The following is a 16,503-nucleotide window of genomic DNA, read 5'->3' as shown; positions in this document are numbered from 1 at the left end:
AATTTTCCCACCTGCAAATTGTGATTAACATACTGCCCCCTACTGATTTCTCAAGGATTTTTTTTAAACGGAACAGTTCTACAATCTGTTGGGAAAGAGAAACATCAGGTCTAATGAATTCCTTTAAAGTAGTTCTGTACTGACTTGTAGTATTTTTACGTTTGCTGGACTCTCTCCATCGAGCGTTGTAGTTTCTATTTATATTTTAAAATAGTTGTTTTCTGCTCTAGTGAGACAGAACTAAAGAAAAGATCAGAAAAGAAGCATTGTTGGAGAGTGTTTTTGTTGTAGTTTCCCAGCATCATCTAGAATTCTGGATGAAAGGGGGCGGCAGCTGCTTAGCAATATGTTTTTAAGGCTTCTTGCAGTAGTCAGGTACTGCGTTTCTGCGGGAAGTGTGGTCTGGCACTGCGTGGAGGGCAGCCTGCGAGCCATACATAGTAAGAACCGGGAACTGCAGGAACTTGAAGAAACAACAGAACCAAAAATAGATAGCACTTGTAACCAAAATAGCCTATAAATAGATGCTTAATGAGCCTGTGTGCGTTTACTGTACTTTTATATAGCAATTAAATGTTACAGAGCCCTTTCGTAAACACTCTTCTCTCATCTGAGCCTCAGAGCAACTCTAAATTAAGTAGAGCCATTATCCCCATTTTTATGGATGAGGAAAAAAACCCAGAGAGGTTATGGGACTTGCCTAAGGTCGTCACTGGGGAAGGAAGACATCAGGAGCCAGACCCTCGTCCTGGGGCTTTAGTTTAGAACCCCTACACATACTTACCTGGGCTACGTGTTCAAAGCTGCTAGCAGATTTTCCTGTGAGTCATTTATGTTTTTGCCCTGTGGTGTAATGTAAGAATCCAACTTCAAATGTTGATTTTTTTTTTTATTAGCATGGTTAGTTTAGCAATGACTAATTAACCCTAGCTTAATATCCCCGGAAAGTTTGCTCCATAAATTAGACAAGCATGTAAAATTCTAGACTAAAGAACCAATACCACACTAGAATTTGATTACCAAAGCCTGATTCGTGTGTTCTGGGGTGCCTCTTTCGTAATTCTCCGTGGTCCGTGTCTGAGGTGGGTGCTTCACTGAGAATAGTGGGGGACAGCCTTGGTCACTGGGCTTCCTTCCTCCTCTTCCTGGTTTGCCTGTCAGCGTTGACAAACTGGACACGAAAAGTGGTGAGTGAAAAGGGCTCTTCCAGAAGGACTGGCCGGACAAAGTTCCATGAATGCTTGGTAGCCAAATGTCAATAACAGTGTAGTTTTAGTTTAGTTTGTTTGTCTTTTAAGCTTATCTCCTGGAAAATGTAAAAACCTTTATTGTGTTACATAATAATCTTGTGGGATCAGAATTCCAGATAACTCCATAAGATTTGCCTTTGAAAATGCTAATAACGGATTTTTAAAATTGTGCTGTGTTGGCCGGCTGATGGTGTCCAACTTAGGGCCCAAGCATCTGATTCTTAAAGGGGTAATTTTTTCCTAGGTAAGATTTTCTCGCAGGCTTACCAAAGCAAGAAAACAGAAAGGTAAATGTGGAAAATGGAAAAGGTAAATGCTGAGGCAAAAAGGGTGGAAATCCCTTGTCTTCAAAACTAAGCCTTCAGAGCCTCTGTGGATGAGGAGGAAGGATGGTGAGGTCCTCAAGACCTCTTCCTGAGAGCTCGTTCTAACCAGGATGGGGCTTCTTAGTCCACTGGGCCTGCTGGAACAGAACACCACAGACTGGGGGCTTATAAACAACAGATTTATTTCTCACAGTTCTGGAGGCTGGACGGCCAAGATTAAGGGTCAGCAGATTTGGCGTCTGGTGAGGACTGTCTCTTCATTGAACCTCACAGGGTAGGCGGGGTGAGGGAGCTCTCTGAGGCCTCTATTATAAGGGCACTAATCCCTTTCATGGGGGCTCCACCCTCACGACCTAATCACCTCCTAAAGACTCCATCACCTAACTCTATCACATTGGGCATTTGGTTTCAACATGAATTTGGGGGGACACAAGCATTCAAACCACAGCAGAGGAGCGTGCTGGTGCTAAAAATCGTAGTCTGTGAACTCCCATCGTCGTCCATGCGAAGCTCTGGGGCGTCTTGACATTCGGCCTTTATCTGATAAGCTTTGTTGGGGGAAGAGTTTGGGGAGTGGAGAATGGGGCTTCCCAACCCCTAATATCCTGGGTCAAAGCACACCAGCGGGAGAGGGGGTGGGGAACTGTTAGTCTGCCTATTTTGCTGAATTTCTAGGAGAAGCTGATCTGAAGCCCCTTAAGGTTCGGAGTAGACAGATTGCTGGGCTCACGCTCAAAGCCTATGTTCAGCCTGTGGTCCGGAGTGGCAGCAACAGCATCACCCGACCGCTGCACCTTAGAAAAGCAAACTCTCAGGCCCCTCCCAGACCTACTGGATCAGAATCCGCATTTGATTCGGATCCCGGGTGATTCTCATGCACTTCAAAGTTTAAGGAGGAACTGTTCTTGAATACTTATTTTCCTTCTCACTTTCTCAATATTCTCCTTCCCGCTGCCTTTTTTTTTTTTTTTTTTTCCTGAGCTAATCAGCTGTTTAGGAATCTTGTAGACCAGGAAAATGCCAGACAACTCACCCCGGGGTCCACTCTAGTCTAGGTTTATTGTTTTGATTTGAATTCCGGTGCAGTGTCTGAAAGGAAGAGTCTGGGTGCCCTCCTGCTCACTATTCCCCTTGGTCACTGCAGCCAGGATGGAGTTCCCAAAGCTCTGAGCATCATGGCACAAAGTCGAGGCGATGCCTTGAAGAGATCCGTTCTTCCTGCCCAGGAAATACACTGCAGAGGGAGGGGACCCTGCCTGCTGTGCTGCCCTCCTCCCCTGCTGGCCTCTGGCATGTTCTAGGCATTATTATCCTTCCAAGGTATTTCTTAATTTATAGTGGAGTGGTGGTTTGATGGTATTGACATATAAACTAAAAGTGATGGGCATTTGAGCCCAAATTTAAGTTGTGATTTTTTTTAAAGCCCAGATTGTCTTCCAAACCTAAAAAAAATGTCACTACAATATGAGAAGTAGACCTTAGAAAAAAATCATCACTGGTCTATATGGAACTTGATCTGCTAATGTGCATGTTCCTTCTAGAGAGTGCGTCTCATGGGGGCCATTTCCCCCTCAGGGGCATTTGGCAACATCTGAAAGACATTCTTGCCTGTCGGAACTGGTGGGTTTGTTACTGGCATCTAGTGGTTAGAGGCCAGGGATCCTGCAATGCACACGGCAGCCCTCCCACGACATGAAATTACCCAGCCCAGAATGTCAGTGGTGCTGAGACTGAGATGCTCTGTTCTAGAACACTATTCTCAAACTTGGCTACATACTGGAGTCACCTGGAGTGTCTCCTGATGCCCAGATCCCTCCCTGGTGTAATTGGCCTGGGATGTGGCCTGAGCACCAGTGCTAAAACCTCCCCTGGGTGATTCCAGTGTGTAGCAAAGTTTGAGGACTGCTGATTTATAGAAAAGTGGCTTAAATTTCTTTAAAAGCTTCACAAATGCCTCACACGTATTGGTACCTCATACACCCTCATCTATAGTGAGTAAATTTTAAGTTGTTAGAGTGTGTGCTTAAGAATAAAATAAGTTTTCAGGAGTAACCTCTTGATTATATTTAAGTTTTGTTTAGGCAAAGATTTTAATTTTTTTAAAGACTCCACAGTAAGCAAAGTAGAAAGCAGGGAAGAATTTGAACTATTTACACACATGAAATATAAGGGGTGACGGAGGGTAATGAGGGGGACATCGCTGGGCTGGGCTGTGGGAACCAGGGCGAAGGAGTCTGCCCCTTCAGATGGCCTGAGCAGCGGCTGAGCTCGACAGTACGCGTTTCTACCTCGTGGAGGTGCTTATTGGTCACTAGAGCGGAACTGAAGCCTATGCTGTTTGGAAGGTCCGTCTTTATTACATTTTCTGAGATGTGATTTGAGTTTGGGGCAAAGCAAAGGGATTAATGACAACCTGTTGTTGAGGGGACTATTTGGCTGCAATTTTGTGAGTTTTTTCATTATTCCATAAAGAGTTATTAAATAGGAGGAGGGGCCTGAGCTTGAGGGAGATCACAGAACACTCCTTTGATCATCTAGGACTCAACCAGGGGGAGGGGCACGGAAAACAGCATTTCAGAAACTACATTCAGCCTTCATTGTTTCTTTTAACACATTGAGCTTCCAAGGACTCCAGTAAAACACAGAAGAATGATGATTGTTTTGCAGATAATTTGTACTTTTTTTTCATAGAATACATGAATTCAAGTTACATTATTTTCAAAGGCACAGGCATGACAACATATAAATGTTCAATGAATAGATATTTTTAGTGCTCACCAGATGCTGGCCACTGCGCTAATGGAGCTGATGCCTTACTGAGTCATTTACAAGAGTGTTATGCAAGTAATACCTCAGTGTTACGACTTGTATTTTGAACGCGTGATAAGAATTGAAGAAAGAATTATTGGATATAAGTGGTCATAATGTTTTGAGCCAAGAAACCTTGGAGATAGTTTGTGGACTCTAAAGGCCAGTGTACTTCCCAGACAGATTGAGTTTTCAGTCACCTCCTTTCTGGTATTTCTGCAAAGCAAACTAAAATGTAAGGGGATGTTGATATCTGAGTTTCTGCCTCGGGGTGGATTCATCTCATACTCTAACAGTGGGAAGGCGAGTTAATGAAGCATTAATTTTTGCTGAATAACTAATGGTGTCATCATCTAGGTGTTCATTTGAAGAGCCGAGCTCTTTTATTAGCTTCTTGGTTGCAGGGCAGCTGTAGGAGGATACTTGTGCATGTGTGTTAAGTATTAACTGCTGATGCCTCCAGATGTTAAACTAATCCCTGTAGCCTCAAAATAATAATAAAAAGGCTAGTAGGTGTGGCATTGGTATGAATTTGATGATTATGAGGTATTCTTTAGTCTCTCCTCTGTAGCTAAGAGAGAACATTGTGTGTCAATCTGATGGAGATCTTGACGAACATTGTTAGTCTGAGAGAGTAGTTCAGGCTTCAGTATCTTGAGGCTCCATTGCACAGTTTGTCAGGAGACCTTTCTCTCTCTACAAACACACCCAAATAGGAAAGAAAAAAAAATCCCTGCCATCCAATTATGTGAATTTCAGAATTTTTGCTGTCGACTGCAACTAAAATATTTAAAGTCAGTATATTGCTAACAAATATAGATTTAGGTTTTACTTCCTAATTGAAGATAATTTTGTAATGAAAAATTTCAAGTAACACTTTCTACAGTCAAAGTGAAATTTCTAAAGTTTGGAGGTCAGTATATATATTAAGCAGATACCTGTAAGTCTATAGAATTGAGAATATTTATTTAGCTGTATATTCCTTTCCCAGGTTATCTTGGGGGGTATGTCACCATTTTTTTTAATCTTTGAACACAATGATGATTTATCCTGTTAACCTTTTTAACACAGTTCACTATATTTTCGGTGCCTTCAGTAGTGTGTACTGTTGAGTCATAGTTTTCCAGGAGCAGTGGCTGAATTTTCAGGGAAGAATGCCACCAGATGTCATTTTAGCCTTGTAAATAAGCAGTGTGTTCCTTTGTGATTCTGATGAAGATAAATTACTCTCCTAGCAACACAGACAGAAGCAGCACAACACCAGGAGAGCGGTGGAACCATTGGGAGGGTGCGTAACGTCGTCCACTTGGGGAGCTTGTGTTCAGTGGAGTCTTGGTTGTTGTTTCTTTTTTTTTTTCAAATTATATATATTGCCGTTGTTTGGAGATCCTGAAAACCCTTAAACATACATCAGAAAACTGTCCTATATGTGTGCTGATGGTGTTAATCCTTTTCCCATTGTAGTCGGATTTATGGTCCTCTTTGGAAATGGAAGTCTCCTGTTTCTTGGACATTCAAATGAGAGAGAAACACTTCAAAATGAGTCTTTTAAAGAGATGCCTTTTCTTGAATTGACCATGGGACAGTCATGCAAACGCACAAAAATACAGCATGAGGCCTTTTCCTACTGTGAATTTTAACGTTGCTTTTCCCTTAGTCTTCGGTAACCTGAAATTGCTTACAAATATGGAAAACACATTCTGAGTGTTTTACCTATACCTTTAAAATGTCATCAATCTCGAAGTTTCAAAAGTCAGACTTTGCCGGATACCACATTTCTTCACATTCTCTTTTGTTTAACTTTAGGCTAATTTGTCCTGACAGTGCAGCTGCAGACTCTGCATTGCAGTCTGTCATTAAAAGCACCAAGAATGATCTGGAGGGTTGGAACTGTTGGAAGTTAATTTGGCGTAAACCTAACATTCAAAGATTTCTCGAGATATGACATGTCATGTCTATGTCCAGTCACACTTCTGTTTAAGAAGTTCTTGTTTATATTATAAATATGACCTTTACAGTTATCTTTCAGAGTGCATAGTGCTTTGAAGAGGAACCCTGAGGAGGTCTGGAGACAGTAGACTTGTTAAGCATGTTTCATAGGAATGTCAGTGTCCATTTGAATGTCCTCTTTCCTTTTTTTTTTTTCTTCTTTTTAGTCACGTAGCAACCCTGTCAGCTGGTGGCAGATTGTGGTGTTAAGAGTCATGTGATAAAATTAATCACAGGTAATCAAAGGTCTATCGTTAACACTTTTTAGCCAGAGTCCATTATTAAGAGTTTTCTCTTTTGCAGGTAAGATAACCCCAGGTCCCTTTGAACTCTAAATTCTCTCACTGAACATACCGATTGGTGTATATTGGTTACTGAGTTTGACACCCCCTCGATCAAGAGTCAGCCATATTTTCCTGATGGCAAGCTAGGTGTCCTCCTGTTTCTTAGACATTTGAATAAGAGGGCATAGCGATGGAGTGCCATTCTGTGACTTAGGTTAAGCATCTAGCTAACCTTGCCAACTACCGTTGGCACCAACTAACTCTGGTGACTGATCAAATGTACTTCCTTTACAGACCCCTTTACTAGTGGTAACTCCTGACCTAGATAGTCCATCCTTACAGTTAAGATACCACTGCAGTCCTGGCGTTCGGTGGGGAATCTGAGTCGCCCCTCTCAGATTCACCGATGGCAGCACACGCGTGAATTTATACTAAGCCATTGGAGCGTGCACTTCAGATTTGCCTCTGTGTTCTCCCAGCGACTCTTTGAGACAAAGTTAAAGATCACGAACCTTAGCTTGAACTGACTGGTGTCATGGCAACGGGCACTTCACCTTTTGCTGGTCCCCATCTCATACATGCTACAATATTTGTGCACATTAATAATTCATTACAAAGTGCCAGATTTCTTTGTGCTGTCAAACTGTGTCAAGGACAGAATATGCTGTGCTATCTCAGATGTCATCTACCAGACTGTTGAGGGCAAGAGTAATTAGAAAAGAAAACTAGTCGGGTTACTTGGGAAAATTCCTGAAAATGTGATGCTTTCTAGCCACCCATTTATTGCATTTTTCTTGTAAAAAACGGAATAGAATTAGCGTTGATCAAAGTTTATTTGGTAATGTGCCCCAGACATAAGGCAGGAGTTTGCTTGTGGAAATAACACACGAGCGGTAATTGCTTGACTCCATTCAGGCAGCAAAGGAAATGATTAACAGCCTAGTGCTCAGTCACGTGGATCAGGCTCCAGCCTGAACCCTGGAAATTCAGATTTGCAAAGAAACTTGAGTGGTCCTGATGGGAATGCCCTTATCTCAGCCTCGCCATTGCCCGGCACACAGTAGGAGCTGAGTGTCTGACACCAGCTTGGGGAGACAACCAGTCTGGGTTCCAAGGCTGACCGGGGCCTCGGATAGCTGACTTCATCTCCAGTTTCCTCAGCATCTTGCTTGTTGTTCTCCACGTTGTTAGGAATGGCGGTAGTAACTGTGGCATTAGACCTATAATTGGTGAGCCCTTCTAAATGAAGAGTATAGGCCTTTGTCTTAGAATGTAGAAATCGCAAGGAACATTGGATCTCATGTATACAGATGGCCAAAGTTGTCCCTGATTAGAGAGAGGAATCCCCTATTTTATATGAAGCTTTGGCCTGCCACTACCTTTTTTTTTTAAACTAACCCCTCCCTCTCAAAAGAAAGCTTCATATTAAAACAAGCAAATCTGTGTCACACTTCACTAGTTACTTAAAGGGAAGCATATTTCCCTGAAAAAATATGTTTACAACCCACAATTGGAAAAAAATTTTAGTCACATAGCCATATTTAGATTCTTTTGTTTCTCTTTTTATTTTTTCCTTTAAATACAAAACCAGTAGCTTTAACGTCCCTCCAGACTACTTGGGGCGGAAGTGGGGGGAGCAGACCCAAATCACAGTTTCAGAATATGCACCCTTTACCCTGCCTTTGAGAAGGATAAAGGAGAACTCTTTTATATTTGATGTACTGATTCAACACAGCTAAGTGCTGGTGAGTATAAATTCTCCTTAGAGACAGGAAGGGGACCAGCTCCCATTTTACCCATCATTGTTTGGCCAGATCATAGTACAGCATCTGCATGTAATAGCTGTTCAAGGAATGCTTGTTGAATGAACAAGTTAACATTACCAGACTAATTTCAGGGGAAGGGGAGGGAACATTAATCATTTTCAGAACCTTGCAACAAACTAAACTTAAAAAACAGTTAGGAATTTGTTAATCTTCTGTCACCTACCTTGATATGGCGTGGGGATCTGGATTAGTCGTTTAACGCCTGCAGGCAGCAACATCGCACACGATGCGGGGGATTCGTTAGAGCCAACCCGCTTGCTGTCTGTGTTCCTGGTCAGGGCCAGCCGCCAGCCAGAGTCAGAGTGGACGCGGGCCATGTGAACGAGCACAGTCAGCGATTCAGATTTGTCAGGCTACCAAGTAGCAAGTGCCTACTGGTATTCTATATTGTGTGTAATTTCTTAGGATTTAATATTGAGTCCTTCCACTTATGTAAGAACTTAAAAATAGGGCCTTCGTGTTAAATCTATCCCCGTTCTCCAAGACTAGGCAAACTTTTAATCCTTAGAAATGACCTCTGGATAACATCAAGACTAAACTTTATACTGTTTAGCTAATCTGGGGACAATTAATCATAACCAGATACTAAAAGGAGACTTACAGACTTGATTACTTAAGGATATGCTTTCTAGTCTAGATTGGAATATATAACCTTCTTTGTGGTGTTACTTTATTGCAATTCTGTGATATAATGGCCATATATAAGCTGTAAAGCCAAAAATTGAACCTATAATGACCTGAAGTACCAGGTCTTGCCTTTTTTGCCTATCAAGCAGACCAAGATAATAATTGCTATCATAATTACCCTAACCATTCCCACTTACTACTACAAGCAGATAAAACCAAGCTGAACTGTGTGTCTTACACCCAACAGGGTGCCAGGTTTCTGAAATACATGAGAAGTATTGTTCACATCCTTCTTCCTCCTTCCTGTCACAGGGTAGTAGTTCCCCCTTAATAGTTGAAAGAGTAATCTACATCTCCCAGTTTAGTCTGGGGCAGCCAGACAAGTAAATATAAAATGATCAAAATTAAAACACCGTGAAACAGAATTATATGTTACGGTGAATGGTACCAACTATATGTCTTAAAGGAATATGGGCAAAGTCAGTGTGGGCTAGAATAATATTAGGTAAAGGCTTAACACCTTCCATAGGGAATTATTGGGAGACTCTGGTGACATGAGCACTTTGAAAAGCATAAGAGGCTATGTAAATATGTGATTAATATTGTACTTTGAATTACAGTCACCCCTCGGTATCTGCGGGTGCAGAATCTGTAGATATGGAGGGCCAGCTGTATGTAGGAGAGTACTGGGGGTGGATTGTCAGAGAAGAGAAGAGCTCATGAGTAAAACATTACAGGTGAGAAGAAGTGTGACATAGGTAACAACAGTGAAGAGGCCCAGACAAATCACGTATGAAGGGGGGCAGGAGGTTGTGTGATGATCAGGACTCACACTGGGGAAGACCTTGGGATGCTTCACAAAGATGCATCTGGCAACTGTATGCATCCTGGATTGGAACGTGGAAAAACTTCAAAATTAATGGAATGACTGGTTTTGATCTTGTACATGCAGAAGATATCATAACAAATTAGATATTTATGCAAAAATTCAGTGATCTCTCAGCCAGGAAATCCTCTCAGAAGGGAATGCAACTGTTCTTTAAGTCCACTGTGTAGTGTTTGGGTTTTTTAACTTCATAAATCATGGGAAGCTGTGTTGGCAGTGGGAGATAACTCAACAGTAGACAGATTGCTCTTTGCTGCTTTCTTTTAAGAAGCAGGTTATAAAACTGTTGGGAGCCTGGTAGAGTAGTTAATAGATCATCTTAAGTAATTTGAAGTAATTTTTTTTTTAAATATAGCCTTACATCTTGAAGGCAAGAGAGCTAGAGGGAAAAGAGAGTTTAGTGAATAAGAAACCAATGCCACCTCTGGGTCCACTGTCGCGGAACTTCTGCCACGTGCTCTGCTACCCTGAGTGGCCAGTCACCTGCCTCCTTGAGAAAGTCACTCCTCAGTAAACTCTGCAGTGGAGTGTGGTCGTTCTGAATGCTACAAGTTCTTGTCAGTGAAGAGTCAGCATTATGGCACATTTTTCATTAAAATGATTCTGTACTTTTGCCCTGTTTTTTGACATCCTAAAATACTTTGCCTCCTGTTAGTCCACTTTGGTGGTAAAGCTTTGGATGCTGGAATTTCTCTTCATTCTTGGGTCTTTTACTATTTAGACATAGCCGTGTAAAATAAACAGTAGTACCAGGCACCTAGTCCTGGGTAGGCTGGAGGTCCCTCACAGACCGTGAGATGGTTGTGCTAAAGTGTCATGAGCATGAAGAGATCTCTGACCTGGGAGAAGTTTAGATTAGCAGATAACTATCACTTGAAAGGTGATAAAGAGCCTTCTACTAATGGCTTTCTTTTCATCTCTGGACACTGTCCCCAAAAGCTCTTGTGTTACAGTCTTGTTGGTCACGGCTTATAATAGGCCTGCCATGCCAATGCTACGGTGGTAAGTTAACCAGACGCTTAAAGGATCTTCTCTTTCTGATAAATGTAAAATATTTTTAAACAAATGGGGAAATGTAACATTACGTGGGCAAGATTTTGTTTCATGATCTTGGATTGGGTTTGAGATGAAACTCATAATGTCACTTCTAAAGCTGGAATCTTACTTTTCTTTCAGACCACTAAAGCTTTTCTTCCTACAATGCTGGAGATTAATCATGGCCACATTGTGACAGTTGCAAGTTCCTTGGGACTGTTCAGTACTGCTGGAGTTGAGGTTTGTCAAATATAAAACCTTCCCTTCATTCAGTCGGTCTGTCTCGTGACGAATACACCAAAACCCTGAGAAGAGTACCTGAGCCCGTACATGAGAGCCCACGAAGTGCTGTTCCTCTGTGCTCGTGGAGGAGTGTTCCAAGTAACCCAGGCCAGCTGTTAAAAGCCTGTAAAATCACTTACACTAGTCTGACAAAGCAGCAGCAGCAAGACAAGGACATGGGCCAGTCCTCAGCATGCCCCATCTTCTTTAGCAGTTCTGCTTGGTGACAGTGGGGAGGCACAGGGTCGAGAGTGAAACGTGGAGGGCAGTGACAGTGCCACGGGGAACAGATAAATGAGGCCAAAGGTTGACGTTCTGTTTTGGTCAACCTGCCAAAAGTGAGCTATCTTGTATTAGCTCATCGGATGAGATGGCACGGCAGATGTGAGGTGTCTGGCATTTTAAGTTTGTAGAACTGGGCTTAATCGAACCCTGTTCTTCCCCATATTCAAATTATAAGGCGTGTGTGTGGGTACGGTTCTTCACCGTTCGTCTTATGGGTGTCGGTAGCGTAAAATTGAAAACATCATCCCGGGCAAGTGCACAAAAGGACACAGAATGGCTTCTGCATTCTGCATTTCCATTCCTAAATTTGAAGTTGGGTGATAGGGAAGAACTTACTTTCTATACTGTGTGTCCTTAGGGTAAGTTCCAGTTTAGGTTTACAAGGTGTAGTTATCGTTTTCATTTTTACTTTACCCTAAAAAGAAAATCGGATCATAACGACTTATAACCTAAAGAAACTGGTTTTTCAGTCTCCTTTACTGAACAAGAGACCGTTTGTAAATTCTCCAGACACTTCAAAGTGAACCTCTCTCTGTTTTTAACTTGAGCTTGTTAACTTTCATAGAATCCTTTGTGGTAACTTCCCAAAGTAATATGATACTTCGTTGATGTGGCAAAAAGTATTCGTCTGTTTCTGCTGTTGCTTTGGAACTATTATTTCTGCACTGAACCACATCAGATAACTGTCCTTTAAAATGCTTTCCTTTCCTTTCCTTAGTCACCTGTAGCCATTTGTATCAACATGTAACCAGAGAAATGGGACCAGGGAAGCCCGGGTTTGGTCCAGCATCTGTGCACATCCTTAGTATTTCTCTTCTCCCTCCCTCTAACTCAGGATTACTGTGCCAGTAAATTTGGAGTCGTGGGTTTTCATGAATCCCTGAGCCATGAGTTAAAGGCTGCTGAAAAGGACGGAATTAAAACAACGTTGGTTTGCCCCTACCTTGTAGACACTGGCATGTTCAGAGGCTGCCGAATCAGGTCAGTGAGAATCTGTCTTATTACTGACAAAAACCTGTTTTAAAAGTAATCTTTCCATCCTGGGAGAATATGTGGGATTGGGTCTTCGAACATAGCCTTGTGCTTTAATAACTACCACTTCATGGCTAACCTATAGTTTTCATTGGTCAGGGTGTGTAAAATTGAGCTGTATAAGACTGACGAGCGCGGGGCTGACATTAGCTTGCAGAAGTCAATCTAGAAGCATCAGATGGGAAATGGCTCCCCTGCAGCTGCAAGGAGAAGACAGATACCCAGGATTTCCTGTAGAAGCTGCTTCTTTAGGAGTTATTCCCTTTCTTTAATATTAGTGTTAGTAAATATATGTGACTTTGGTTTGGATACAAAACAATGTCACTGTCACAGAAGAGTCACAGCCTTTCTGCTAAAAAGACCCTGCAGATTAGACTGCAGATTTGGAAGTTCCTTTTTTGTAGAGAGTGTACGTAGCTAGATTCACTCTGACAGAATGAAAGGAACCATTTAGATTTACTAAAAATGAAATAAAATACCCACACACTTTGAAAGGAGGCATGTGGGAATAGAAATGTCAAGTCGAATCTGACTTGAGCTGAGCAGAATAAACAAAACCGTGAATCATTAAGAGGATACTTGTGAAGACATGCTTGCTGTGAGATCTTTGCTTGGATGAATTTGAAAGGCAAGGGAAGATAACCAAACCAGTTCCCTGTTGGTCAGGCCATTCTTAACACATCCTGAACCTGACCAAGCCGTGAAGGAGGTGGAGGGTGATCTGGGTCATTCCAGTCTCAGGCGGGTGGACTCCAGTCTGCACTAGGAGCAGACTCACTCTGCTTCTTTTCCCATGTGCACGTGCGTGGGTGTGTGTGCGCGTGTGCGCACATGTGTGTGTATTGGTTTGTTTTTTCCCTCTTATGTACTTAGGAACCAGTTGCTGAGCATCTGAGGCGCCTGTTTCCTATGTTGCATCATAGCAGGGGCCAAAAGCTGTGGTGGGACAATGAAAAGGGAAAGAAATAAATCACATTATTAGGTCATTTCACTGTGTAACTTAATGAATTCAGCTGAAGGTAGGATGTCTATATGCACTTCATTTCAGAGACCCCTCAGAGAAAATACCTTGGCTTTCCTTAGTCAGGCATCCAGGAACGTCTGTAGCTGACGTTTATGTCACTCAGAAAGGGTAGATCAGTGTTCACACGCTGTCACTTTAACTACACTTAATACTAAAAGTTTGGCGTCTTGTTTGGGTTTTTAGTGTTTGTTATGCCAAACACTCTCTCCTTTTTCTATTCAAATAAAAAATTAGAAAAATAAATTGAAATACATTTGAAGGCATTTCACAGACATGACTTTCTCACTTCACAGAAAAGTAGACCGCTTTTGCTGTATTTTTTTTAAACGTATTTCCCAGGCTGTGCAAATAAAATATGCTCATAGTAGGAAAATTTGGAAAATACAGAAAGCACAATGAAGAAAACAAAATGGACCCAACATCCCGTCACTCACATAACGTCACTGTTAATGTTTTGACATATATTTCCAGTCTTCCCTATTTTGCGTTCACTCTTAATTTCGTTTTTTGAATCTATAACTTTCAGGAAAGAAATTGAGCCTTTTCTGCCCCCCCTGAAGCCCGATTACTGTGTGAAGCAGGCCATGAAGGCCATCCTCACTGACCAGCCCATGATCTGCACACCCCGCCTCATGTACATCGTGACTTTCATGAAGAGGTAACTGTGAGGGCTCCCCTCGTCCCTCGGCTCTTTCCCTGCCCGCCCCCACAACTTAAGTAACGCGAGATGTCTCGCCTTGGCTAACGACCCTGGCTTTCCTTTTTCAGCATCCTCCCCTTTGAAGCGGTTGTGTGCATGTATCGGTTCCTAGGAGCGGACAAGTGTATGTACCCCTTTATTGCTCAGAGAAAACAAGCCACAAACAATAATGAAGCAAAAAATGGAATCTGAGGATCTTTTTTGTATGGAATATCATTTCTATCAGAAGACGATCAAGATGTTTCTGTCCGATCCACATCAGCATTACTGACATTCTCTGGATTTTAAATCCATGTTGAATTTTTTTTTATAATCAACTTTAAAAAAAAAAAATAAAGTGTAAATTAACCCACTAGAGTACTGGGAAAATGTAATCAGCGAGAGTGGGCTTCAGTTGTTGCCAGCGGGGTCCTTTGTAGGCAGAAGCCTAACACCAGTCAGCTCTTGTAGACAAGCGCTGTGTGACATCTCCAGGCTACCATTTTTTTTTTTCTTTTTAACAAACAGAAAGTCTAGAGATGGTAACTACAGTGTGTTTCACATGTGTGGTTTTTCTTAATTCCCGTAGAGTTTATTAATTCTTGTAATTAAACTCTAGCCAATTGACACCCTTGCAATTTCAAGGACTGATAGTGCTATATTTTCTCATGGTTTCTAAGTTTCAGTTTTGCAAAGCCTGTGTGGCTTTTTCATGGTGTTTGTATGTACAGCTCTTTTAAAAAGGAATTTTGAAATCTCCATCATTTTGAAGTAGATGATGTTTGATTGCTACCGTAAAGGTGATCAGGTCTCTTTCTTAAAGTCATAATGGCTGACGTGTTAGCCGAATTTTAAATTTTCTCTCTGAAATCTTGCTGTAAGTATCCATTACTCTGGAGACCTAGTTATCTAAAAAGGATCATACATTTTTCTACCTATGAATTTTGCTGCATACAGAAAGTGCCCTTTCCTCAGGAAGTTGCTGTGTTTCATTTCTTTGGATGGACTTTTATCTAGAATACACAGCAGCTCTGCAAAGAAACAGTTTCTAAAAATGGGAACTTCTGCATTTTAAAAAGTCCCCATTTTTGTGCCAACTATGCTTAGTGAGGGGGGAAAATCATATACTATGGAGTACTTATGGAAGGGTGTAAAGATTCTTTGGGAAGTTTTATTCACATTGTAGAACAGCAAATGACATTTTTACAGTATTTTTTTGTAAAGCAAACTATTTTGTGCCTTGAATTTGGTAAATGTGTATTAGTGAAACGTTGTAAAAGTGAACTTCTACCTCTGTATCTAAATGTATACCATCCACATGTAAATTACTATAAACTATTATGTGATTGCTTTTTTTTAGAATGTCTTGTTTAAATAGCAACCAATGTTTAAGGCTATTAAAATAAGCCATCTTTTACTAATTAATTGGGAAGTTTTATAAAGGACTGATTAAATTTAAAGAATTAACTTACATGTAACTGACCGTGTGATTATTAATCAGCAGTGTCATAGGGAAAATCATTGTGTTCTTTTTTTCCTCCATGCTACATCACTCCTTAGTTAAAGAAAAACGCTTGAATTGGGATAGTGTTCAAGAACAGACATTAACAGCTTAGGGTGCCATACACTCAAATTTCCAATTTTTCCATCTACTTAGATTAGATACTTTATCAGGGGCTTATTTGTACTGAAAGTGGGAGAATAGAAAGCATCCCCTCACCTGTGTATTAGTTTGGCTGCACCACAGATCAGATCTGTGCTGTATCCCGTACAGGAAAGTCCTGGGTTGCTGCTAGTGTCCCCCAAAGCTGGTACCCAGGAATAGCTTCCTTCTGACCAAGGCTGGGCCCATTATAGCAGTTGAGCCATTGGCTGCCTCTTAATTTTCAACTTTGCATTTAAAGAAGTGCTTTGAGGTAGTTCCTCCTAACAGTGTGGGCTGGAGACAGGTATTTGCAGTTTATCCAGGTCTGCCCCAAGCACACTCAAACCATCCTAGAGAGATCTCTTCTACTTTAGCAACCCATTTATCCCTCTTAAGACTGAGGAAAGTCTTCTTTACATTTAATTTTATTCTCATGTGTTGTAATTTAAACCTATTTCTATTTTTGCTTGTTATTGTCCTTATAAGGTTGTCCATCTCTAAGTTCAATAAACCTAATTCATTTAA

The 16,503-nt window shown here is 41.4% G+C and overlaps 1 protein-coding gene across 2 annotated transcripts in view; it reads left to right on the top strand.

The window, feature by feature from the left end:
* RDH10 (retinol dehydrogenase 10) overlaps window positions 1-16,503 on the top strand; it is a 27,726-nt gene extending 11,223 nt beyond the window's left edge. For both annotated transcript variants that reach the window (XM_070631440.1, XM_008542514.2), the window contains 4 exons: window positions 11,173-11,271; window positions 12,434-12,579; window positions 14,181-14,312; window positions 14,423-16,503. In XM_070631440.1, coding sequence (XP_070487541.1) covers window positions 11,173-11,271; window positions 12,434-12,579; window positions 14,181-14,312; window positions 14,423-14,546 — 501 coding nt within the window. In that variant the 3' untranslated portion in view covers window positions 14,547-16,503. The remainder of the gene's footprint in view (window positions 1-11,172; window positions 11,272-12,433; window positions 12,580-14,180; window positions 14,313-14,422) is intronic.

The sequence above is a fragment of the Equus przewalskii genome, chromosome 8 (genome assembly GCF_037783145.1).
Source record: "Equus przewalskii isolate Varuska chromosome 8, EquPr2, whole genome shotgun sequence".
In the NCBI taxonomy this organism is placed as follows: domain Eukaryota; kingdom Metazoa; phylum Chordata; class Mammalia; order Perissodactyla; family Equidae; genus Equus; species Equus przewalskii.
This window is presented reverse-complemented; position numbering and strand designations above follow the sequence as displayed.